The following is a 23592-nucleotide window of genomic DNA, read 5'->3' on the forward strand; positions in this document are numbered from 1 at the left end:
CACTAGTTTAAAGATGAACAAGGGAGTTCTCTGCAGTGTTCTGCCCAATATTTATCCCTCGACCATTATCACTAAAACGGATTATCTGGTATTTTATTTTAGTGCTTTTTATGGGACCTTGCTGTGTGCAAATTGGTTGCTGCATTCCCTGTATTACAACAGTGACTACACTTCCAAAGTACTTCATTGGCTGTAAAGTGCTTTGTGAGAACCTGAGGTTATGAAAAGTGCTTATATAAATGCAAGTCTGTCTTTTCACTGTGCATCTGCCCATTATGTACCACATATGGAAGTATTTGATGCAGATGCTAGAGTGGAGACATTTTTCATTCCCCAGTGATGAGATCACACAGCTCAGTGAGCCATCAAAACACAGATTTGAAATGAATAGATCACCGAAAGAGCAATGCTAGCTGGGACATAACCGATTTTGTAGGCAGATTGCACGGGTATGAGGTGGTGCTTAGGGCAGGGTTGAAGGGATACAGACGTGTGACTGAAATCAATTCACTTTTGTTTGAATGTTAATACAGGCCAAAATGTATGAGGACATTAATAAACTTGTAGAATGGATGTGTAATTGGCAAATGAACTTCAGTATAGCTAAGTGTGAGATGGTATGTTTTGGTAGGAAGATTGAGGAAATCAGACTCCTCGGAAATAAGTGTCTAAATGGAGTCGAGCAGCAACGGGATCTGGGGTACAGGTACAGAAATCAGTAAAAGTAGTGGCACAAGTTAGTAAGGCCACAGAAAAAAAGAAAACAAAGCACTAGGGTTAATTTCTTAAGGGATAGAATTTGAAAACCAGAGAAGCTAAATTACACTTGTATAGAACCTTGGTTAGACCATACTTGGAATCTACATATTATAAAACGGGATATAGAGGCACTGGAAAAGGTGCAAAATATATTTAGAGTCGTAGAGAGATACAGCACTGAAACAGGCCCTTCGGCCCACCGAGTCTGTGCCGACCAACAACCACCCATTTATACTAATCCTACATTAATCCCATATTCCCTACCACATCCCCACCTACACTATTTATTTATTAGGATGATACCAGAACTGAGCGGTTATAACCATCCAGAAAGATTTATCTAGGAAAGAGAAGACCAGGGGTGAACTGATAAAGATAAGGTTATAGAAATGTTTGATAGGGTAGATGTAGAGAAAATACTTCCATTTGCAGGTGAAACCAGAACTTGGGGACCATAAATATGAGATAGTCACCAATAAATACAACTGGGAATTCAAGAGAAATTTCTTCACCCAGAGAGTGATTAAAATGTGGAACTTTTTACCATGAGGAGTAATTCAGATGAATAATATAAGGGGAAGCTAGAAAAAACATGAGGGACAAAGGAATCGGAGGATCTGCTGATAGGGTTAGATGAAGAATCAGGGGAGGTTCATATGGAATATAATCACAGGCATGGATCTGTTGTGCTAAATAGCCTATTTCAGTGTTGTAAGTACAATGTAAAGCTATGTATTATGTTAGATTCTTAGTAAATGAGAAGTCAGGTATATCGTATAGGGCTTTATGCTGCTGAGTATTAACTGGTGAGTTTCTCTGTGGGAAGATGTTGACAAAATAAGAGTGGCGTCCCTTGCACAGCCTTGCATGAGGTAATATATTTTGTCAATCTCCAATCAGTTTTCATGTCATGTTTGTGGTGGCTCCCGTTTACACCCAAGGAAAAATGTAGGTTGCTTCATTTGCACTATTTCACATCTGTAATAGACTGATGTATATTACTAATAAGCTACTAAGTATCATCACCTCATTCCATGACAATATGAAAGGCACAATTCAACATGGTGGCTCCTCATCAGACCCCTTTCCTATCCTGAGTGGTGTGAAACAGGGCTGTGTTCTCGCACCCACACTTTTTGGGATTTTCTTCTCCCTGCTGCTTTCACATGCATTCAAGTCCTCTGAAGAAGGAATTTTCCTCCACACAAGATCAGGGGGCAGGTTGTTCAACCTTGCCCGTCTAAGAGCGAAGTCCAAAGTACGGAAAGTCCTCATCAGGGAACTCCTCTTTGCTGACGATGCTGCTTTAACATCTCTCACTGAAGAGTGCCTGCAGAGTCTCATCGACAGGTTTGCGTCTGCCTGCAATGAATTTGGCCTAACCATCAGCCTCAAGAAAACGAACATCATGGGGCAGGACGTCAGAAATGCTCCATCCATCAATATTGGCGACCACGCTCTGGAAGTGGTTCAAGAGTTCACCTACCTAGGCTCAACTATCACCAGTAACCTGTCTCTAGATGCAGAAATCAACAAGCACATGGGAAAGGCTTCCACTGCTATGTCCAGACTGGCCAAGAGAGTGTGGGAAAATGGCGCACTGACACGGAACATAAAAGTCCGAGTGTATCAGGCCTGTGTCCTCAGTACCTTGCTGTATGGCAGCGAGGCCTGGACCACGTATGTCAGCCAAGAGCGACGTCTCAATTCATTCCATCTGCGCTGCCTCCGGAGAATACTTGGCATCAGGTGGCAGGACCGTATCTCCAACACAGAAGTCCTCGAGGCGGCCAACATCCCCAGCTATTACACACTACTGAGTCAGTGGCGCTTGAGATGGCTTGGCCATGTGAGCTGCATGGAAGATGGCAGGATCCCCAAAGACACATTGTACAGCGAGCTCGCCACTGGTATCAGACCCATCGGCCGTCCATGTCTCCGCTTTAAAGACGTCTGCAAACGCGACATGAAATCCTGTGACATTGATCACAAGTCGTGGGAGTCAGTTGCCAGCGTTCGCCAGAGCTGGCGGGCAGCCATAAAGACGGGGCTAAAGTGTGGCGAGTCGAAGAGACTCAGTAGTTGGCAGGAAAAAAGACAGAGGCGCAAGGGGAGAGCCAACTGTGTAACAGCCCCGACAAACAAATTTCTCTGCAGCACCTGTGGAAGAGCCTGTCACTCTAGAATTGGCCTTTATTGCCACTCCAGGCGCTGCTTCACAAACCACTGACCACCTCCAGGCGCTTATCCATTGTCATTCGAGATAAGGAGGCCAAAGAATATTACCTTATGCTATGCAATCTGGTGTTGCAGTAGAATTTTGGTAAAGTCGGTTTCACATGATGTGTGAATGAATCTCACAATGTTAATTTTGTCCAAACGGTGTCCAGTTCTGGGTGCCACACTTTTGGAAGGATATCAAGGCCTTGAAGAGGGTGCAGAGGAGATTTGCCAGAATGGTACCAGTGGTTAGGGACCAGTTATGTGAAGAAACTTGAGAAGCTGGGATTGTTCTCCTTGGAGCAGAGATGGTTAAGGGAAGTTTTAATAGTGGTGTTCAAATTTACAAAGTGTTTTGACAGAATAGATGGGGGGAAACTTTCTCTGCCAAAAGGGTCGGTAACCAGAGGACACAAATTTAAGATTGTCAAAGGAAGCAGAGGGCAAGTAAAGAAATTTTTTTAATGCAGCAAGTTTTGGTCTGGAATGCACTGCCTGAAAGGGTGATGGAAGAAAATTCAGTAGTAACTTTCAAAAGGGAATTACTTGAAGAGTAAAGGGCTATGGGGCAAGGGAATGGTATTCTACGAGCCGGCACAGGTTCGATGAACCGAGTGGCCAGTTCTGTGCTGTATGATTTTATGATGTGTGAAAAATTCTCACTATGTTGACTGAGCAACATTTGTGCACCATGTTTTTAGATTTGGTCCTTTTGCGTTTTGAGATAATATTAGAGTGCTTAACACTATGGCCAAGTTTTGCAGCTTGCAGATGTGTCATTGGCAGGGAAGTGATGGGATCAGTTTAAGGCAATAAATTCAGAGTACCAGATTTCAGAAAAAAATTGCAATAATAAACCATACTGGCTGGAATTTTTTAAAATTCATTTATGGGGATGTGGGCGTCGCTGGCTAGGCCAGCATTTATTGCCCATCCCTAATTGCCCATGAGAAGGTGGTGGTGCGATGCCCTCTTGAACCACTGCAGTCCATGTGGGTTAGGTACACCCACAGTACTGTTATGAAGAGAGTTTCAGGATGTTGACCCAGCAACAGTGAAGGAACGGTGATATAGTTCCAAGTCAAGATGGCGTGTGGCTTGGAGGGGAACTTGGCTGGGGAAAGTGTTTGTGGAATGTACCACTGAGGTGTTTAAAACATTAAAGCAATTCGATAGTTAAAGGTATCAAGAGATTTTGATCTAAGTTTGGTAAATGGAGTTGAGGTACAGATCAGCCTCAAGAGGCTCAGTGGCATGTTCCTGTTCCTCTGAATATTTATGCTTGCATATGCTGCCTGGCTGTTGGAATTTTGGTGTTGAAAGACCCCCAGAGGCACCAACAAATAAAAAAAAAATACCAGGTTTTGTTTTGAACTGATCTGAGTGATGGCCAATCACTTGTCTTAAGTATGGTCACAAGTCAGGCATGAAATGTACTTGTGAAGTTGACCATAGCAGAAGATGGGAAGAAGCAGTTTGGAAAGGTGTGCAATATGTGGCATTAAGTATAAGATGTCTCAACAGCTTTACTTGTGGAGTTTGATATATTGGATCTTATCAGGACATATCCTATACATCGTGTAAAGCATCAACTTGAAATATTTTGTTACCTCGCGAAAGTGGTTTTTTTCAGTTTTGATATAAATCAGATCCTTTCTTTCCCTCTTTCAACTTCTCTGCACTGTTTCCCCCTCTATCTCCAGCTCAGTTGAGGGGAGAGCATCCCAGTTACTTGCGGGGCGATAATTTCTTCCGATTCAGTTGTTCAGACTGTGCAGAAGACGGGAAGGAGCACTTTGAGAGACTGAAGCTCACATGGCAACAAGTACGTATGATCATCGAAAATATGCTCTGAATTTTATATACAAGTACAAAATATACCCATGTCCACCAGTTTTATCGATTAAAATTACCTGTTGTTTTGCATGTTTAGGACCAAAACCTGTGTTCTGTTCCCATATCTTTTGTCTGATGTTCTACGTTAGTTGTGATTGCATTAGATTATTATTTGTGAATCCTGTGTACCATGATGTCGGCTCCTCCTAATATGGGTTGCCTCCCTTCGCCAGTTGGACTTGGTGTTTTGTGCATCTCGGGGCTTCCGTTCGCAGCCTGGCTAACCGAGAAGATGTTGCCTGAGCCGGGCTCACTACTGCTTCTTCAGAAAAAGGTGGCAAAGAAGTGCTAGTAAAACGGTCAGAATAGCTTAGAGGGTTAAATGGTGAAGACAGGTTCCATAAACTTGGCTTGTATTCCCTTGAGTGCAAAGCTTGAGGGATGATCTAATCGAGGTGTGTAAATAAAGGCATTCGATTGGGCAGATAGAGAAACTATTTCGTCTGGTAGGGGAATCAAGAATCTTAAAATTAGAGCTAGGCCATTCAGGAGGAAAATCAGGAAGCACGTTTTCACCCACAAAGTGGATTCTGGGACAGTTCAAGCTTTCAAGACTCGGATTGATAGATTTTTGGTAAGGGTATCAAAGAATATGGACGTAATATGATTAAACAGAGTTGAGATGCAGATCAGGTCTTATTTCTTTGTTTAATGAAAATCTATTTTTTAAATGGACAGAATACTGACATTTGTGAAATTGTACCATGATGGTACGGCACCCTCGAACCCAAAGAATGATATCACAGAGTGACAGTAGCATCCCTTCACCAACTGTGGGGGTGGGAGGTCGGTGGTGTAAAACAATCATGGGCTGTTTTCTCACTGTGCCTAAGGATTCAGAGTGCATTGACGGAGATGAGAGAACAGATTGTGGTGTGGGTCCATGCCCACAAAGAACTGGGATTGAGACTGTCCCATCCAGATTCATAATGTTTGCAGCATTCATTTTCATTTCCATGTGCTGAATTTAAACCCAGGGTCTTGGAGGTGAACAACCAGAATTTGACCAGGGTACCTCTAAGCATTTCATTATTTAACAAAAAAACTCATTCAGTATTGAGAGAAGGAACAGAGAAACTGTTATCTTAGCATTCTTGGAGTCAGATAGGTAGCTGATCTTCAATTTTGTAAATGAGATATTACCTAAATTTATTTGCTAAGTGGACCTTCATGCCTGTTTGTGATGTTCTCAATGTACAGGTTTCTACAGCTGCTTAAAAAAGTTAATTGTCCCTGTGCATCATTTCTGTCCTCCTCAAATGATGACTTCTCCTCCCACATTCACCTTTTAGTGAATTTAATTTGACGATATCTTTCAAATCTTTGCAGAAGATGGCATAGATTGTGATCTCAGTCAAGCTTGTGATTCAGCAAAGCAAGTGCAGGAGAAATAGTTCCTCAATTTGAGAAGTAGCCTTGGCACTAGCAGGTATTTAGCCCTGGTTTTAAGTTTTAACCTTGCCTTTATACCCCACTCCAGAGATTTGAGCACATAATCTAGCCTGTCACTCCAGTGCAGTGCTGAGGGAGTACTGCACTGTTGGAGGTGCCATTTTTTTGGATGAAACTTTATACTGAGACCCCCAACGGTCCTCACAAACAGATGTAAAAGATCCCATAGCACTATTTCCAAGAACAGCAGGGGAGTTCTCCCCAGTGTCCTGGAAAATATTTATCCCTCAACCAACATTAGTAGGACAAATGATCTGGTCGTTATCACATTGCTTTGTGGGAGCTTGCCGTTCACAAATTGACGTCCACATTTCCTACATTACAGCAGTGTCTGCATTTCAAAATTACAGCTTTGTTTAGTTGTGGAGAAGGACAAGGAGCAATCTAGGATAAAGATACCAAACTGGGGACAGGCTAATTTCAGCGAATTGAGGAGGAATCTAGTCCAGGTAAATTGGAGTCAAAGACTGGCAGGCAGAAATATAGTGGAGCAATGGTTGTCCTTTAAAGAGGAGATAGTTCAAGTTACGGTCCAGATTCCCACAAGGGGAAAGGGAGGGCAACTAAAGCCAAAGCTCCCTGGGTGACAAAGGAGTTAGAGAATAGGATGAAGCAGAGAAAGAGGGTGTATGACAGCTTGATAATACAATGGAGAATCATGCTGAATATATGAAGTACAGAGGAGAAGCAAGAAAGGAAATAAGGGCAAAGAGACAGTATGAGAACAGATTGGTGACTAAGTAAGAGTATCTCAAGGTCTTCAGTAAATACATTAACAGTAAAAAGGTTGTCAGAGGAGCAGTGGGGCTGATTAGGGATCAAACTGGAGAGCTATTGGTGGAAGCAGAAGATGTAGCTGAGGTACTAAATAAGTACTTTGTCTCTGTTTACCAAGGAAGAGGATTTTGTTAAAGCTATGGTAAATGAGAAAATTGCTGGGATACTAGATAAGATTTTTTTTAAAAATGAAGAGTTACTAGAAAGATTGGCAGTACCTACGGTGGATATGTAAGCCGGTCCAGATGGGATGCATCTTAAGTTGCTGAGGGAAGTAAGGGTAGAAATTGCAGAGGTCCTGGTCACATTGTTTATATCCTCCTTAGCTTCATGGATGGTAATAATGAACTGAAGGTTTGCAAATATTAAACCCTTGTTCAAAAAAAGCAGAAAAGGATAAACCTGGCAATCACAGGCTAGTCAGTTTAACATCAGTTGTGGGAAAGCTTTTAGAAACCATAATCTGGAGAAAATTAACAACCACTTGGACAAGCATGGACTAATAAAGGAGAGCCAGCATGGACTTGTTAAGGGAAAATCATACTTGACTAACTTGATTGGGTTTTTTGATGAGGGCAGTGCAGTTGATGATGTATATATGGACTTTCAATAGGTATTTGATATAGTACCACATATTAGACTTGTTAGCAATACTTGCATTAGCAGAAAAGGATAAACCTGGCATTAAAAACAGGCCAGTCAGTTTAACATCAGTTGTGGGAAAGCTTTTAGAAATCATAATCTGGAGAAAACTAACAGCCACTTGGACAAGCATGGACTAATAAAGGAGAGCCAGCATGGACTTGTTAAGGGAAAATCATACTTGACTAACTTGATTGGGTTTTTTGATGAGGGCAGTGCAGTTGATAATGTATATATGGACTTTAAATAGGTGTTTGATATAGTACCACATATTAGGTTTGTTAGCAATATTTGCATTTATATAACACCCTACCCGACCACTGGACATCCCAAAGCACTTTACAGCCAATGAAGTGCCTTTTGAAGTATTGTCACTGTTGGAACGTAGGCAACGCGGCAGCCAATTTGTGCACAGCAAGCTCTTACAAACAGCAATGTGATAATGACCAAATAATCTGTTTTTGTGATGTTGTTTGAGCTATAAATATTGGCCAGGACATTGTCTCGCCTTCGAAATAGTGCCATGAGATCTTTTACGTCCACCTAAATGGGCAGACAGGCCCTCGGTTTAACGTTTTATCCAAAAGACAGCACTTCTGACAGAGCAACACTCCCTCAGTGCTACATTTGAGTGTCAGTCTAAAAAATATAAAACGTGATTCCCATAAAAGGGATGTGGATACAAAATTGGCAGGAGGTATACAGTGGAGTTCCCCAAACTTTAGAATTAAGACCATCGTTGGTTTTGATACATATTAATGACTTGGGTCTACAGGACAAAACTTCAAAATTTGCAGATGATGAAACTTAGAAGTGTGGTAAACATGAAGCTAGTATTAGACTTCAAAAGGACATAGATGGTGGAATAGCTGGACTCATAGCAGATGAAATTGAACACATAAAAGTGCGAGGTGATACATTTTGGGAAGAAGAATGAGGAGAGACAATCCATGCTAAATGCTGCACGCTTAAAGGTGGTGCAATAAGAGTGAGACTTGGGGGTGTTCGTGGGCAAATCTTTAAAGGTGGCAGGAAAGGTTAACAAAGCAGTTAATAAATCGTATGGGAGCCTGGGCTTTATAAGTAGAAGCATAGAGTCCCAGAGCTAGGAAGTTATGCTGAACATATATAAAATACAAGTTCAGCCTCAGATGCAATATTGCATCCAATTCTGGGCACTACATTTTAGGAGGGACATGAAGACTTTGAAGAAGACATTTGCTAGAATGTTTCCAGGGATAAGGGATTGCAGTTATGTTGATGACTGGAGAAATTGGAGTTGTTTTCCTTAGAGGAAAGAAGGCTAAGAGGAGATTTAAGAGAGGTGTTTAAAATCGTGAAGGGTTTGGAGTAAATAAAGAGAAACTGTTTACACGGCTGCAGTGTCAATGACCAGAGGGCACACATTTAAGATGATTGGTAGAAGAATCAGACACGACATGTAGAAAAATAAATTTACTTAAAAAGTAGTTAGTATTTAGAATGCATTATCTGATAGAGTGGTGGATATGGAATTATAGAATGGTACAACACTGAAAGAGGCCATTCAGTCCATCGAGTCTCTGCCAGCTCTTTGAGCGTAATTCAATTAGTCCCACTTCCCCACTCTTTCTCCATTTCTCTTCAATTTTTTTTCCTTCAACTGTTTATCCAGTTCCCCTTTGAAGGCTAGCGTTGAATCTGTATTCACCACAACTCTCTGTTGTCTGACCCTTGGCCAGTTTTGTTTGCATGCCACTGCTGCAACTTTTATCCCAGGGGCTTCAATTTTGCTAAGAAACCTAATATGTATATGAAAGTCCATATACATAACACCAACTGCACTGTCCTCATCCACACTCTGTTGCCTCATCAAAAAACTCAAATCAAGTTAGTCAAACACAATTTGCCTTTAACCATTCCAAGCTGGCTCTTTTTCATTAGTCAAAGCTTATCCAAGTGGCTGTTAATTTTCTCCAGATTATTGCTTCTAAAAGCTTCCCCTGACATTAACCTGACTGGCCTGTGATTGTCAGGTTTATCCTTTTCCCCTTTTTTTTTTGACGAAGAGTTTAACATTTTCAATCCTCGAGTCCTTTGGCACTACCTCTATCTAAGGAGGTTTGGAAGATTGTGATCAGCGTCCCTGCAATTTCTACCCTTACTTCCTTCAGCTACCTAGGATACATCCCATCTGAATTGGGTGATTTATCTACTTTAAATACTACCAGCCTTTCTAGTACCTCTTTATTTTTAGCTCATCCAGTATCCCTGCAACCTCCTCATTTACCATAGTTTTGACAAAGTCCTCTTCCTTAGTAAACATAGGTGCAAAGTACTCACTTAGTATCTCAGTCACATCTTCTGACTCCCAACAGCAGAACTCCAGTTTGGTTCTTAATTGACCCCACTGCTCTTCTGATAACCCTTTTATTGTTAATGTGTCAAAGAAGACCTTTGGATTCAATAGCAGCCCTCAAAAGGGAATTGAATAAATACTTGAAGGAGAAAAAAGTGTAAGGTTATGGGGGAAGGGGAATGAGACTAACTTCCAAAGAGCCTGTGCAGGCTCAATGGACTGAACGGCCTCCTTCTGCGCTGCACTATTCTGTGATTTACTGTAAAATACTTTGGGACGTCCTGAGGTCGTGAAAAGTGCTATATTAATGCAAGCGTTTCTTTTTCTCATAAGCTCCTGTGTGGTGTAAAGTTTGATTTAAGCCCATGCTTGCTTTCTTTCTCAGGTTGTGATGTTGGCCTTGTACAATTTGCCGTTGGAAGGAACTGGTCGCCAAGGCTATTTCCGCTGGAAGGAAGATATTTGTGCTTTTATTGACAAACACTGGGCCTTCTTATTTGGAAACAGGTAAAATACGAGCACCACAAAGGTGTGGATTCAGCCCGAAGAAGACTTTGCCTGAAAAATTGTAATTCTCATGCGGTGTTGTGATAATTGAGTTGATTACAGTGTTGGTCCATTTTTCTCTAGTGTACTCATTGTTTTATGAAGCAGTATAATTGTGCTCACTGAATATTTCCAACACAAAAATGCAGTGTCCAAACAACGCAGTAGTGGAGGACTGCGGCAATTCAAAACAATGCTATAAGTAGCCATTTGTATGTCTTTAATTTGCCATTTAGGCACCCATCAAATAATGCCTGTTGCTGTGTTCTTCGTTCTTTGTCAAACGTTGGTCATTTCGGCACCGCTGTAAATTTCATATGCTACTCAGCAAGGCATGAACATGAGAACTGGATATAAAAAAATAGATGATGAAATAGTAGGTTTTGTGAGAATTGTTCCTGGGAAATTACAGTGAGTCATGTTCCTTGGGTCAAATATCTGGCGCTTGCTGCTTCCATTCCAGTTCTGCAGTCTTTTTCTTATTCCTGTTTTCTATTCAGAACCCACACCTGTTCAGACAGCTCAACAGTTTCCCCCTCTGTGTAATATATAGGTCTTCTGACACTGCAGCAGCAGCAGTCAGGGAGGATAATATTCGGAGGTTTCTCCTTTTATCCACACAAAATGATTGCATTTCTTTTAAAGCTGGCTGCTCATTAGCAAAGTACCATGGCAAACCTGATAGCAAATTCTGCACAAAGCTGCAAAAAGAAGTAAAGAATTTCTCCTCAAGAATCACAATAATTTTTTTAATTGTTAGAAAGTACAGTCACTTTATCTCGTGATTTTTCTAAACAAGAGTGAAATCTTCCATGGCTCACTGGAAGTCGGAACATGGCATCTCTCTCACCTGTGAGTTTGAACTCGGGTTCCAGTGAGGTTTTTGGATGGGAGGAGCAGTAGCCAGGGCACAAAGTATCTCATGCCCTCCTCCTTTGCACCACAGCTGATATTGCATCCTGTCAATCTGCACCTGCATGTCCTACATGCTACCCAGCCCCTTGTGCTATTATGCCCCTCCTCCATCACTCCTGTTTCCTATGCCATGCTTGCTACTCAACCTGCTGTTCTTTCTGCTATACTGCTAGCCTCATCACTTTCTTTTACCACACCCCGACACCTTCCTGTTTGCACCAGCCTTGAACTTTGGGTCATGGGGCTTTGCCTCCCTACCTCTTCCTGTTCCTATTTCTTCACCCTCCCACCACTATCTTGCTGCCATTGCCACTGCTTTGCAATCGTTGGCCACTTCCTGTATCCTTCCTGACGACTCATCCATTTCCAAATCATTCCCCATGTCACTTCCTTATCCTCCTGCTTATTGCCCTATCCCTGGTGTATTCCCCATCCCCTACTCTCTGCCTAATCCTCCCCCACTGTCCCTGCCTCATCATCCTTCCTATTTCACTTTGTATGATCTCAAGCCCCCAGGGGTGACCCCAAAGGATTCAAAAAGCAAACTTGCTTGTAACACTAAAAAGTTTATTGGTGGAGATTCATTTTTTTCAAAGTTATAGATAGATGAAAGCCACAGAGAGCAGGAGTGGCAGTTGGAGACCCATAATCAGGCAAAGAGGAGGCAGTAGGCCAGGTGGGAGACAGCTCCTGGAATCTCTCAGAAGAGGAAGCAACCAGGGCAGAGAAGCCAGACAAACCTAAACGAGAGAAAATTGTGACACCCAGGTGGGTAGTATGTGTGACAATTGGAAGTGCAGGCAGATATTGTAAGTATGTGACCCAACTGTCTAATTGAAGATTCTTCAAACTCATTAACACCCACCCAATGGCAGCTGAAATTTAATACAGACAAGTGTACTGTGCTTTATGTAAGGAGGAAGAATCTAAAGAGGATTGGAATGTTAAGTGAGTACTGATGCAGAAGATTCTTGGAAAATTTCAGGAATTATAGAATGTATGAAGCCTGAAGACTATGAAATTGTATTGAGTTCCCATTTAATAATGCAGTTTTTGATATTGTAACAAGAAGGTTAATTTATCTTTACTTTTTTCTCTTGCTCAGATATAAAGGATGTATTGAGCATCTGATGGTGATTTTGTTTGAGACGATCAGTATGCTGATGAAAAACACTGGTTTTGTTGTGAATAGGATCCAATCTGGAGTATTTATTATCCAGTTTTAGTTATTGTTGTCACTTCTCACTATAGTCCCTTCTATTTTGGCAAAGGAAATCTCTGGAACTACCTGTCCTCCTGTTGCCCAGGTTTGAATGGTATTGGTGGCCACCTTTGAAACATTCACAGCTTGGATGGCTATGGCTTTCTAATTGAAATAGAACACAGGAAATGGGGAGATGTTAGGAGGAAAATTGAATAAGGAAGGCTAGAGAGAAAGGTGATTATTGTATGGTTGTAATATTTTGATAAAGTGTATATGTGCAGTGGTTGAGGGACATGAAGGTACAGTAATGTTAACTACCAGTCACGGTGTCAGCAATGGCCCAGTGGTAGCACTCTCGCCTCTAAGCCAGAAGGTTTTGGGTTCAAGCCTCACTCCAGAGCATGTAATTCAAACTGAGACTTCAGTGCATTACTGAGGGAGGGCGGTACCGTCTTTCCGATGAGACGTTAAATTGAGGTCACATCTGCCTCCTTCGAAGGAGGATGGTAAAGATCCTGTGACCCTACTTAGAGAAAAAGTGTATTTATTTCCAGTGTCCTGGCCAATATTTATAACCGGCATCACTAAAACAGATGATCTAGACATTATCTCACTGCTGTTTGTGGAACTTGCTGTAGTCAAATTGACTGTCACGCTCCCCAACATTATAACAGTGAATTCACTTCAAGAAAGTACTTGGTTAGCTGTAAAGTGCTTTGGGTTGTCCTGTGAACATGAAAGGTGCTATATGAATGCGACTCTTTCTTTCTTTCTTTCACTTTAGTCATATTTGTACTCATTGCGTTTTAGGAAAAAGACTTCAACCTGGTGGAGCACTGTGGCAGGCTGCCTCTCTGTGGGCAGTCCCATGTATTTTCGTTCGGGTGCTCAGCAGTTTGGCGAGCCAGGCTGGTGGAAGCTGGTCCACAATAAGCCTCCTGTCATGAGGCCAGAAGGGGAGAAGCCATCAAGCACCATGCTGAAGGCAAGAGGTGGGCTTGTGTGATTCGATGCAAGATTTTTGTAAAGGCAGAATTTAAGGGAGGGGGCACCAAAATGTACCTCCAACATTTCCCTAATAGGCTAATAGATATATTAGGAGCTTAGAAAGCTTTACAGCAACATTGTAGGCAATAATATAGTGAATGGTAGCCTGATTGAACTAGCTCATTGTTCTTAGCTGTGAGTCAGAGACAGCTTCAGTGCTGACATGTTGAGATGTTAGGCCTATCATTCCCTTTTGATACATTATGAAGTTCCACACTAAGGATCTCGCGAATGGACATCATTTTACATTCAGTCTGTTGCAGGAGGGGAAGTTTGCATAAAATGCCGACTCCCGATGTAGTTTCCGAATATCAATTCTAAGTTATTGATCAGAATAAGAAGCGGGACAGACAACTGTGATCGTTCAAGTGATATTTCCCTTAACATTTGGGAGTACAGTGCAATGCATTAGAATATTATCTCCTTTTTTTTTGACCAAGTTGAGCACCAAAATAAAAAATATGGATAAAAAAAATCTTTAAAAAAAAAATCAGCCCTGCAAAGATGGGACATCTCATTATAAACACCTGTTTGGGAGCCAACCAAAAGTGTGTTATTAGACCATTTAAATTGTAATCTAGAGCCCAACAATCTACTATGAATTGTCAAATGTTTGGGTAACTTCCCCTTTGCCCAGTTCATTTGAGTATTGTTATAGCAAAAACTGTTTTAAATTATGCAGAAAAGACACATTTAAAAAAAATTAATGTTCTTTCCCTTTTCTGAGCCTTTCTCTCACTGCCCCTGAAAATATTGGCCTGATAATTGGACCATGTTGAGGCCATTTTGCAGGCGCAGTGAGGGCCAATTTCTGGGATCATTGTCCCACGCCCCAGAGGACACTTGAAAGATGTCCAGCCTGATATTGGGTCAAGCTATTTTTCAGGTGTCTCTGGCAGCCGCCTGAAAGATGTTAGGTCTATCATTTACTTATGTATGACACTCTTTTTAGAACCCCTGTGTGAAATCAGGAAGCATGGAGTGGGACCCTAAGTGTGCTACGCACCAGAATCTTCAGTCGCTAAAGACTAAACAGCGGCTGCCACCAAAAGGTGAATTTTTAAAACGCTCCTGTGGAGTAGTATGAGTGTGTTTGATGACTCTAGTGTCCTGACCACTCTACCTTTTCCCTGGACTTACCTTTGGCTCACTTGCCTCACCAGTCTATATAAAATTTGCGGACTGCCTCTGGAGGAGTGACTTCAGGCTGGCCTGGCACCTCTTGGTTGCAGTGCACGCTGTGTACACGTTGTTGTGTATGTGTCTGAAAATGGACCATAAACATATTCTAGACCAATGACTGCTTTCTGGGGTATGATTCCATGGGAAGTGGTTGACCTCACCCAGTTGGTTGTTATTCATGTATGTGTCTTGCCAGCAGGCTATCCTATGCACATCTGATGTCCATACTCACTAGGCATTGGTGGATAACGGGGAGCAACAACCCTACCCAATTTTTCCTTCTGAACCCCAGGGTGCTGCAGTCAATTACATTGGCCTTTAATTGCCGCCCTGGCTGAGAGCAAAGGACTTCAACAGAAATGAAAATTGGGAGAGGTGTATGATGTGCAGCTGATCTTATAAAGTCTGACTTACACTATTGCCCAATGGCTACAAAATTAAAACCACTAAATGAGCTCTATTTAGTAGACCATTTGAAGTAGTAACATTTGTTAGCTAGTATTTGTAATTCAGTAAATGTTTTATCACTAATCAGTAAGTCTGTTAATATGCGACACTATGAATTTTTAAAAACAAACAAGGGGCACTTAGAAGTAATCAGTTAGCCCTTTGTATCTGATGTGTTGCTGTTTTGAGGTAGCTTTGCGACTAGCAGACAGTAGTAATTTGCCCAGTGGCTAAACAAGGTCAGTACAGTTTAATGACTGAACACTGGTTGGCTGATGTGAGCAGGGTGGGGAAGAGTGCTTCAGCTGCTGCTGCCTGCAGAAATACAAAGTCAACAAGCCTGTTGGTGTAAACACTGCTGTCAAAGGTGGGATTTAAGCAATAGTTCTGCTAAAATAAGTTATTTTGGTTGTGTTCACCATGTAAGACAACAGCATTCGCACTGCATTCCACACCGATCTGCCCACAACTGTTGGACCTTTGAACTTTACCATTACTAAACTATATGCAATGAGATTAAGCAGCACCTTAATCTAGCTGCAGGTTCTGTGGTTGCAGGTTTCCCTGGACATCTAGATCTGGCCTTATGCAACTTAAAATTGTGACTCCTGATCCTCCCTAACCTATTTTATTGGAAGAAACTGTAAACTTGAATACAATCAATTCCCTTCATCATTTTATAAATCTCAATCAGATCACTGCTAAATTTACACTTCTCCAAAGTGTAGCGTTCCAGCTCTTTTAGCCTAGCTTGATAATTAAGATGTTTCAAATTGGGAATGAATCTAGTAGCCCACCTCTGCATCCTTTCCAAAGCCTCAATATTACCTACCAGGTGTGGAGACCAAAACTGGACATAGTATTCCAAGTGAGGCATGGCTGAGGTCTTGTACAAGGTCAAAATATTATGTCTTGTCTAATAGCTAATGTTTCTGGGAATGCACCCCAACACACTATTTATTTGCTGTAGCCATCACTTCCTGGCATTACTCCTGAAACTTGTGTATGCACTAGAATGCCCAGACCTCTTTGTTTCTCCATCTTCTTTAATGCTTGTCCCAGAAGGGTATATGTATGTTGAATGTTTGTCCTGCCCATATGCACAACACTGCAGAGTTCCAAATTAAACTTAATTTGCCAGTCATGAATCCAATCTTCCAACACATCAAGATCCACTGGAAGCAGACGAGCAGTCCTGGCATCCGAACAAATCTTAGCATCATCTGTAAATTTGCAGATCGTGCCCCCAAAACCTACATCCAGATCATTAAAAATAGTAAAGAGCAACGGTCCCAACATTGATCCCAGTGGGATACCGTTGGTGACTGGTCTCCCCAAATCCATCTATAACTACTTTCTGCCTATGTCCTTCCAGTCAGTTCTCAATCCAGCTCATTATATTACCACTAACAGGCTTCAATCTTGCAGAAATTCTCTTCTGTGGTACCTTATCAAAAACTTTTTGGAGGTTTAAGTGGACAGTGTCTACTGTGTTCCCCTATTTCACTTCTTCAAGAACTATGATCAAATTTGTAAGATATTACTTTTTTTTAATAAAGCCATGATGGGTGTACCTAATATGACCTCCTCTCCAAGTAATCATGTATTGCATCCCTAATGATTCCCTCAAGCACCTTTCCTATTACTGATGTCAAACTAATAGGCCTACAGTTACCCTGGTCCTTTTTGTCACCCTTTTTAAAGATGGGGATTATGTTAACCTCTTAGTAGTCTAGCAGAACCATCCCAAAGTACAGTGAGTCATTAAAAATGCTGGCTAGGGGCTAGCACAGCATATGCCAGATCTCATTGAGGACCCTCGGGTGGCTATCATCTGCCCTGGCTGCTCTATCTGTTTTCAGGAACTTAATTCTACCTAAAACAATGTGTTTATGTTAATATTGCTAGTCTTATTATTAGAATCATTAAATTCTAGCAGTCAAACATCATCTTTGAGTGAAGACCGATGCAAAGTGCTGACTTAATATTTCTGCCATAGCTGATAAGCCTTTAACCTTTTCTCTAATAGCCTCAGTGTCCAAATACAGTCTTTGGCTCTGCATATAACTGAAAAACTTTTCCATTACTTACACAATTGTCTACAATCTTCTTTTCCATGATCCTGTTAGCTAATCTAATAGCAGCCTTTGTTTTGTTTAGCTGTCCCTTGTACTTAACTCTGTTTAGTTGAATATTGAATGCCTTTAATTTATAGAAACACTTTGGTTTACATCTTACTTGTACAAAACCATTCAGCCGTCTTGGCTTTTTCTTACCCCATTCCCTTTTTAATTTGGGTACATGTTTGTCTTTTGCATTTATTATCTTGTTGTGAAAAACTTTTCATTTGAATTCTACACCAGTCTCATCACCAGCCAGTAGAGTTATCCAACTTACCGGTTTCAAATTGTATGCAATTTTAGTGAAATTTGCCCTTTTGATTCCTTTTGTATGTATCAGTATCCCATTTGAAATCTTTTTATATTGAATTTGGATCATCATCATTTGTGCACTCCTGCCCCATGCCGATTATTCATGGCTGACACTTTGGTTTTTGTTCAGTGGTATGGGAAACTGTCAACATTTATAAGATGAAATGTTTCATCAAATGATGTGTTGATTTGCTTCACTTCTCAGCTGTCAAACTGCCCTTGGATCCAATTATTACAGTGGAAGGGCTTCGAAAACGAGCGAGTCGCAACCCTGTGGAAACGGCCATGGAATTGAAGGAGAAACGCTCCCGCACTCAGGAAGCTAAGGACATTCGGCGTGCCCAGAAGGAAGCTGCTACCTTTATCGACAGGAGCACGTCATCAACCCCAGTAAAGTTCTCAAGCCGGACTCGCAGGTCAGAACTGATCCTGGAGAAAGGAGAGGTGATCGACTTTTCCTCTCTCAGTTCTTCAGATCGGACTCCACTTACCAGCCCTTCCCCATCCCCCTCACTGGACTTTTCTGCTCCTGGGACCCCATTATCTCATTCAGCCACTCCTAGTCTCTTGTCTGAGGCAGACCTTATTCCCGATGTCATGCCTCCCCAGGCACTGTTTCATGGTAAGGACTTACTTGGTTGTGGTGGATTATAACAACCTTGCTTTGTTATAGGATGTTGAAAGAAAAGCCTATCCTAGGATGTGTTGCACTGTTGGATGTGTCGTCTTTCAGATGAGATGTTTAAACCAAGACCCTGTCTGCCTTCTCAGGTATATGTTGAAAGGTCCCAGGGCACTATTTCGAATAAGAGCAGAGGACTTCTCCCAGGTGTCCTTGTCAATTTTTATCCCTCAGCCAACATCACTAAAACTGATGATCTGGTCATAATCTTTTCCTATTTGTAGGACCTTGCTATACACAAATTGGCTCCCACATTTCCCTACATTACAACAGAGATAACACTTCAAAAAGTACTTTATTGGCTTTGGGATATCCAGAGATCATGAAAGTTGCTATTCAAATGTGTATCTTTCTTTGCTTTAATATTTTTAAAGCAGGAAAAACTTTCCTTTTTGTTCAAATGAAACATAGCAAAACTTCAGAGGAGCATGATTTGTTCAAATTGTCCCCCAATGCCAACGCGACAAAAACTTCGTGGAGTTGAACAGTGTTTCCTTCGATCAGACAGCTCCATTTTGGCTCCCAGGCCAGTACAAAGTTGTGGACCCATTCTGGAAAAGATGGGGCTCCCTCCATGAAATGGCCTGGAGGCAAGGAAACTTAATAATGAGAGTTTTGGTATAAAAATGTATTCTAAATATAGTTTTTAAAATGAACAGTGCGGCTACTTATTCCTTGAGTCTGCTTCCTCCGATTATTTGAGTTATTCCGTAAGGCTCTGCTGTCTGACCTTTTGACTTCCCCCGATAGATGGTGTATCACAGAAAACCTTAATCAGTAAATAAATACAGAAAGTGAGGTGAGTAACTACAGCTGTGATTAAACTGTCCTCTTGGCTTTAAACAGAAATTGTTATGAAAATACAATGAAGTCAAAAAAAAGTTTGCTAAAAACTGAGCGATTTTAAAGTTCGTGATTAGCGCTTTTCACCACCTCAGGATGTCCTAAAGCATTTTTAAAGCCAATGCAGTACTTTGGAGTGTAGTTTTTTTTAAATTTATTCATGGGATATGGGCATTACTGGAGCATTTATTGCTCAGCCCTCATTGTCCTTGAGAAGGTGGTGGCGAGCCACCTTCTTGAACCGCTGCAGTCCATGTGGTGTAGGCATACCCACAGTGCTGTTAGAAAGGGAGTTCCAGGATTCTAATCCATCGACAGTGAAGGAACCGTGATATATTTCCAAGTCAGGATTGGTGTGTAACTTGCAGGTGGTCTTTTTCTTCTGTGTGGTAGAGGTCGCGTGTTTGGAAGATGCTGTTGATGTTATAATGTCGGGAAGCACAGCAAGGCCCCACAAACAGCAATGAATTAATTTGCAAATAATCTGTCTTTGCGAAATGGATTGAGGCATCTATTTACAAGGCTATTCTTCTGTTCTATTTTAGCGTCAATGTTATTTACTGATCATTCGCAGGTTTCCTGTTCCAATCTATGTGGTCTTTTCCAGTTTCATTTATCAAGAATAATTTCACATGTGGCAATAAACCAGTTCCAAAGTGCTATTTCCCCCTTCATTTACCTGATGCTGGTGCTTTATCTGTTTCAGAAAGGTTGTTGGTTTGGGCTCTTTGTTACCAGGCGATGTTTCACAACATTTACTGGCTGGAAACAGAGTGCCCATTGTGACAATGAACAGGTGACAAAAGTCACTCCAGAACAGTTAATTGCCGCTGTTATCAGACAATGTGTTTCACGAAATAAGGAAAAATGAGGAACAGAATCTCATCTTTTGATAAGGCGCTTTAAAACTCCTTCTTACTCCCACTGACCTCTCTATTCTCGGCTTCCTACAGTGTTCCAATGCTGTTAGGGAATTCCCGGATTTTGACCCAGCAACAGTGAAAGAATGGCCATATAGTTCAAAGCCAGGATGGTGTGTGGCTTGGAGGGGAACTTGCAGTTGGTGGTGTTCCCATGCATCTGCTGCCCTTGTCCTTCTAGGTGGTAGAGATTGTGGGTTTGGAAGGTGCTGTCGAAGGAATCTTGGTAAGATGCTGCAGTGCACCTTGTAGATGGTACACACTGCTGCCACTGCGTTGGTGGTGGAGGGGGTAAATGTTTAAGATGGTGGATGGGGTGCCAAGCAGGCTGCTTTGTCCTGGATGGTGTCGAGCTTCTTTTGTTGTTGGAGCTGCACCCAACCAGGCAGGTGGGCAGTATTCCATCACACTCCTGACTTGTGCTTCGTAGATGGTGGGCAGGCACAGCTTCAATCTCTGCCACAGTGTATGAGGGATGGGGAAAGGTGAAATACTAGGCAGCACTCAGATATGGTGTATTCACCCCACTGCCCTTGCTTGGTAGGACTGGTATTGTTTGAAAATTGCCCAACAATCCCCCGCATTTTCAGCTGTGGGGAAGGACAGGGAACTTTCAAGGGCCAGAAATGTGTGTGGCATCTTTCGAAGATATCCTCATAAAACTGAGAGATCCAGTGTATTAAATGAATAGTTATGTAGAGATTTAACACTACTTGTATTTGCATAAGCGTAGTAAAATGTCTCGAGGCGCTTCACGCGAGCGTTATCGGACAAAATTGACGCAGAGCTTCATAAGGAGATACTGGAACAGGTGAACATAAATAAGCTTGGTCAAAGAAGTAGGTTTTAAGGAGAGAATTAAAGGAGGATAGAGAGGCAGAGTTTATGGAGGCAATTAGAGTTTAGGGCCTAGGCAGCTGAAGGCATGGTGTCAGTGGTGGTGCGATGAAAATTGGAGGAGTGCATATATCTTGTAGGGTTGTATGACTGGAAGAAGTTACAGAGATATGGAGAAACAAGGCCATGGAAGGAATTTAAAAACGAGAACAAGAATTTTAAAATTGAGTTACTGCCAGACAATGAGCCATTGTAGGTCAGCAAGCACAGGGGTGGTTGGTGAACTGTTATATCTAGGAATGTGCTTTTACACAAGGGCCTATAGCACTTTTGTATACGGAGAGAATCAATTTTCATTGTTACTTTTGGGAGGCAGAGGGGTAAGCAAGAGAGTTCTTTTTGTGCTTGTGGGATAGATGAGAATTATTGCTGGCTACTAATTCCATCATAAGCCAGTTATCGTCATAGTTTGTTTATATTGCAGAAATACTTTCTGTGGCATTTGAATACTTGGTGACTGTCAGCAAGAGTTTGCCAATAATAACTAGCTAGCCGGACGGTAAATTCTGGTCGTCTTCCTGGAATCTCAGTTTACAGTCCAAGTATTGCAGATTCTGTCAGCCATATGTCTTAGTTGTGTGCACAGTCAGTCACATAGCAACAGCGTTTTTACATACGGACCCCCGTTTTGTTGGGCTGGCACTGGTGTCATTGTCATCCAATCAAAGGTATAGGTGAATTATAGGCATAAAGACAGTAACAAATTCTTCAAACTGTCCAATGCTGCCTTGAAATGGGATCTGTTTAGGGTTGAGTGGATAAGTGTCCTGTGTGCATTTGGGTGTGGTATGGCACTCACTGCAGAGCTCTGAACTGTTCCTTTGTGTTACTTACTGCATTTTTTGGAATGCAGACATTGGCTGCATAGCTGCCTCCTTTGATGGCCATATCTGGAGAAGTGACCAGGATGGGAGAGAGTAAAGGTTTTGCTGTGGACAAAGGCATCAAAGATGGAGGTGAGGGAGTGGGTGAGCAAATCCATGACTACTTAAGTAAGATGGCAACTGGAGGGGCCAACTGATAGACAGTTGGGAATTTGAAAGTACAATTGTGAATGACTTGGGGGAAAGCTTTTCCCAGGGTTGGCACAAAAGGAAGTGGGATTTGGAAGAGGACAGGGTTATGTGGGTATTAAGGGGTACAGGGTAGTTGGTGGAGATGGCCTTGCCTGTGATTGAAACCAAGGGAACAGGAAGGCCATGGGAGACAGCAAAGCCAAGATGGTAGCTGTGAATATGGGTAGGAGATACAATCAACCTGTGTGTTTCTAGAATTCCCTGTTTTTATTTGAAATTTCAAATGTGCATAGATTTTTCTTTAATTTCTGTTTTTAAAAAAATGCAGAATTGAAAAGTGAGATATGGTGTCAATGTAAAGCAAGATCTTGAGAAAAAGTCTGAACTTATATTGGAAGTGGGTTTTTCATTTCCTCTTGCGCAGATGATGAAGAAGGAGATGTGGATGGTGTTATTGATCCCGGAATAGAGTATGTGCCACCTCCCAGTGTGATCACTGGCACCATGATTGTAAGCAGGAAGAAAGTGAAGGCAACTGAACAAATCAAGTGTGACGGGGAGGAGGGTGAGGAGAGAGCTGAGAAATTAGAAGCTGACATTGAAGAGCCCGAAGATGCCATCGAGCTGTCTCAAGTTAGCGTTCGAGAGAGGAAAAAAATCCAGACTGAGAGGGATGTGCAGGTGCCGGCTCCTAAATGTATTGCTCTCAGTCTGTATGATGAGAGACTTCTACTTCGAAGGCTGGAATCTTGCCCCCATGCAGTAGCCATGAGCTCCGAGGCCAAACGACTGCGCCGCAAACTGCTCGTGAGGCAGGCCAAAAGGGAACGTGGTATGCCCCTCTTTGACCTGGATCAGGCCGTTGAAGCTGCAGTGTCATTGGTTGGCGGGATGTATGGAGCCAAAGAAGGTGACTGTGCCCAGATGCCTATGGGTGTTGAGACCTTTCGGACCACCAGTCAAGATTTTCGGATCCTGGACCGGTACCAGGTGAGCAAGGATGGCAACAAGACACATTTTCCTTTCAATATCGTCAGATGTTGGGATTGTATGATAAAGGATGACTGTTTAATGTCAGTATCAACAGTATAAACATCTGCTGGCATGAGAGGGGAAACCCTCTCGAAACATATTTACATAATCACTTTATTTCTCCCACTTTCTTTCTCTTTTCCTGTTTATCCAGGTTAATTGACCAATAGCTGTGGTGTCAAGAGATACATTGCACTTTCTTGCCTGTGAAGGCTCTGCTACCATATCCCTGATCTCCACAGCAATTTTGAGTGAAGGTGGTTGAATCACACTGGGTGTACAAACTTTTGTACTCTTGAATCACATAGATTTGTGTCATGGAGGACGCATATAAAGCTTAAGGCC

The 23592-nt window shown here is 42.0% G+C and overlaps 1 protein-coding gene across 1 annotated transcript in view; it reads left to right on the top strand.

Moving 5' to 3' along the window:
* kat14 (lysine acetyltransferase 14) overlaps positions 1-23592 on the top strand; it is a 48955-nt gene that overhangs the window by 3074 nt on the left and 22289 nt on the right. Inside the window, exons 3-7 of the mRNA XM_068044593.1 lie at positions 4683-4804; positions 10470-10591; positions 13560-13741; positions 18063-18479; positions 22640-23205. Coding sequence (XP_067900694.1) covers positions 4683-4804; positions 10470-10591; positions 13560-13741; positions 18063-18479; positions 22640-23205 — 1409 coding nt within the window. The remainder of the gene's footprint in view (positions 1-4682; positions 4805-10469; positions 10592-13559; positions 13742-18062; positions 18480-22639; positions 23206-23592) is intronic.

The sequence above is a fragment of the Heterodontus francisci genome, chromosome 13 (genome assembly GCF_036365525.1).
Source record: "Heterodontus francisci isolate sHetFra1 chromosome 13, sHetFra1.hap1, whole genome shotgun sequence".
In the NCBI taxonomy this organism is placed as follows: Eukaryota; Metazoa; Chordata; class Chondrichthyes; order Heterodontiformes; family Heterodontidae; genus Heterodontus; species Heterodontus francisci.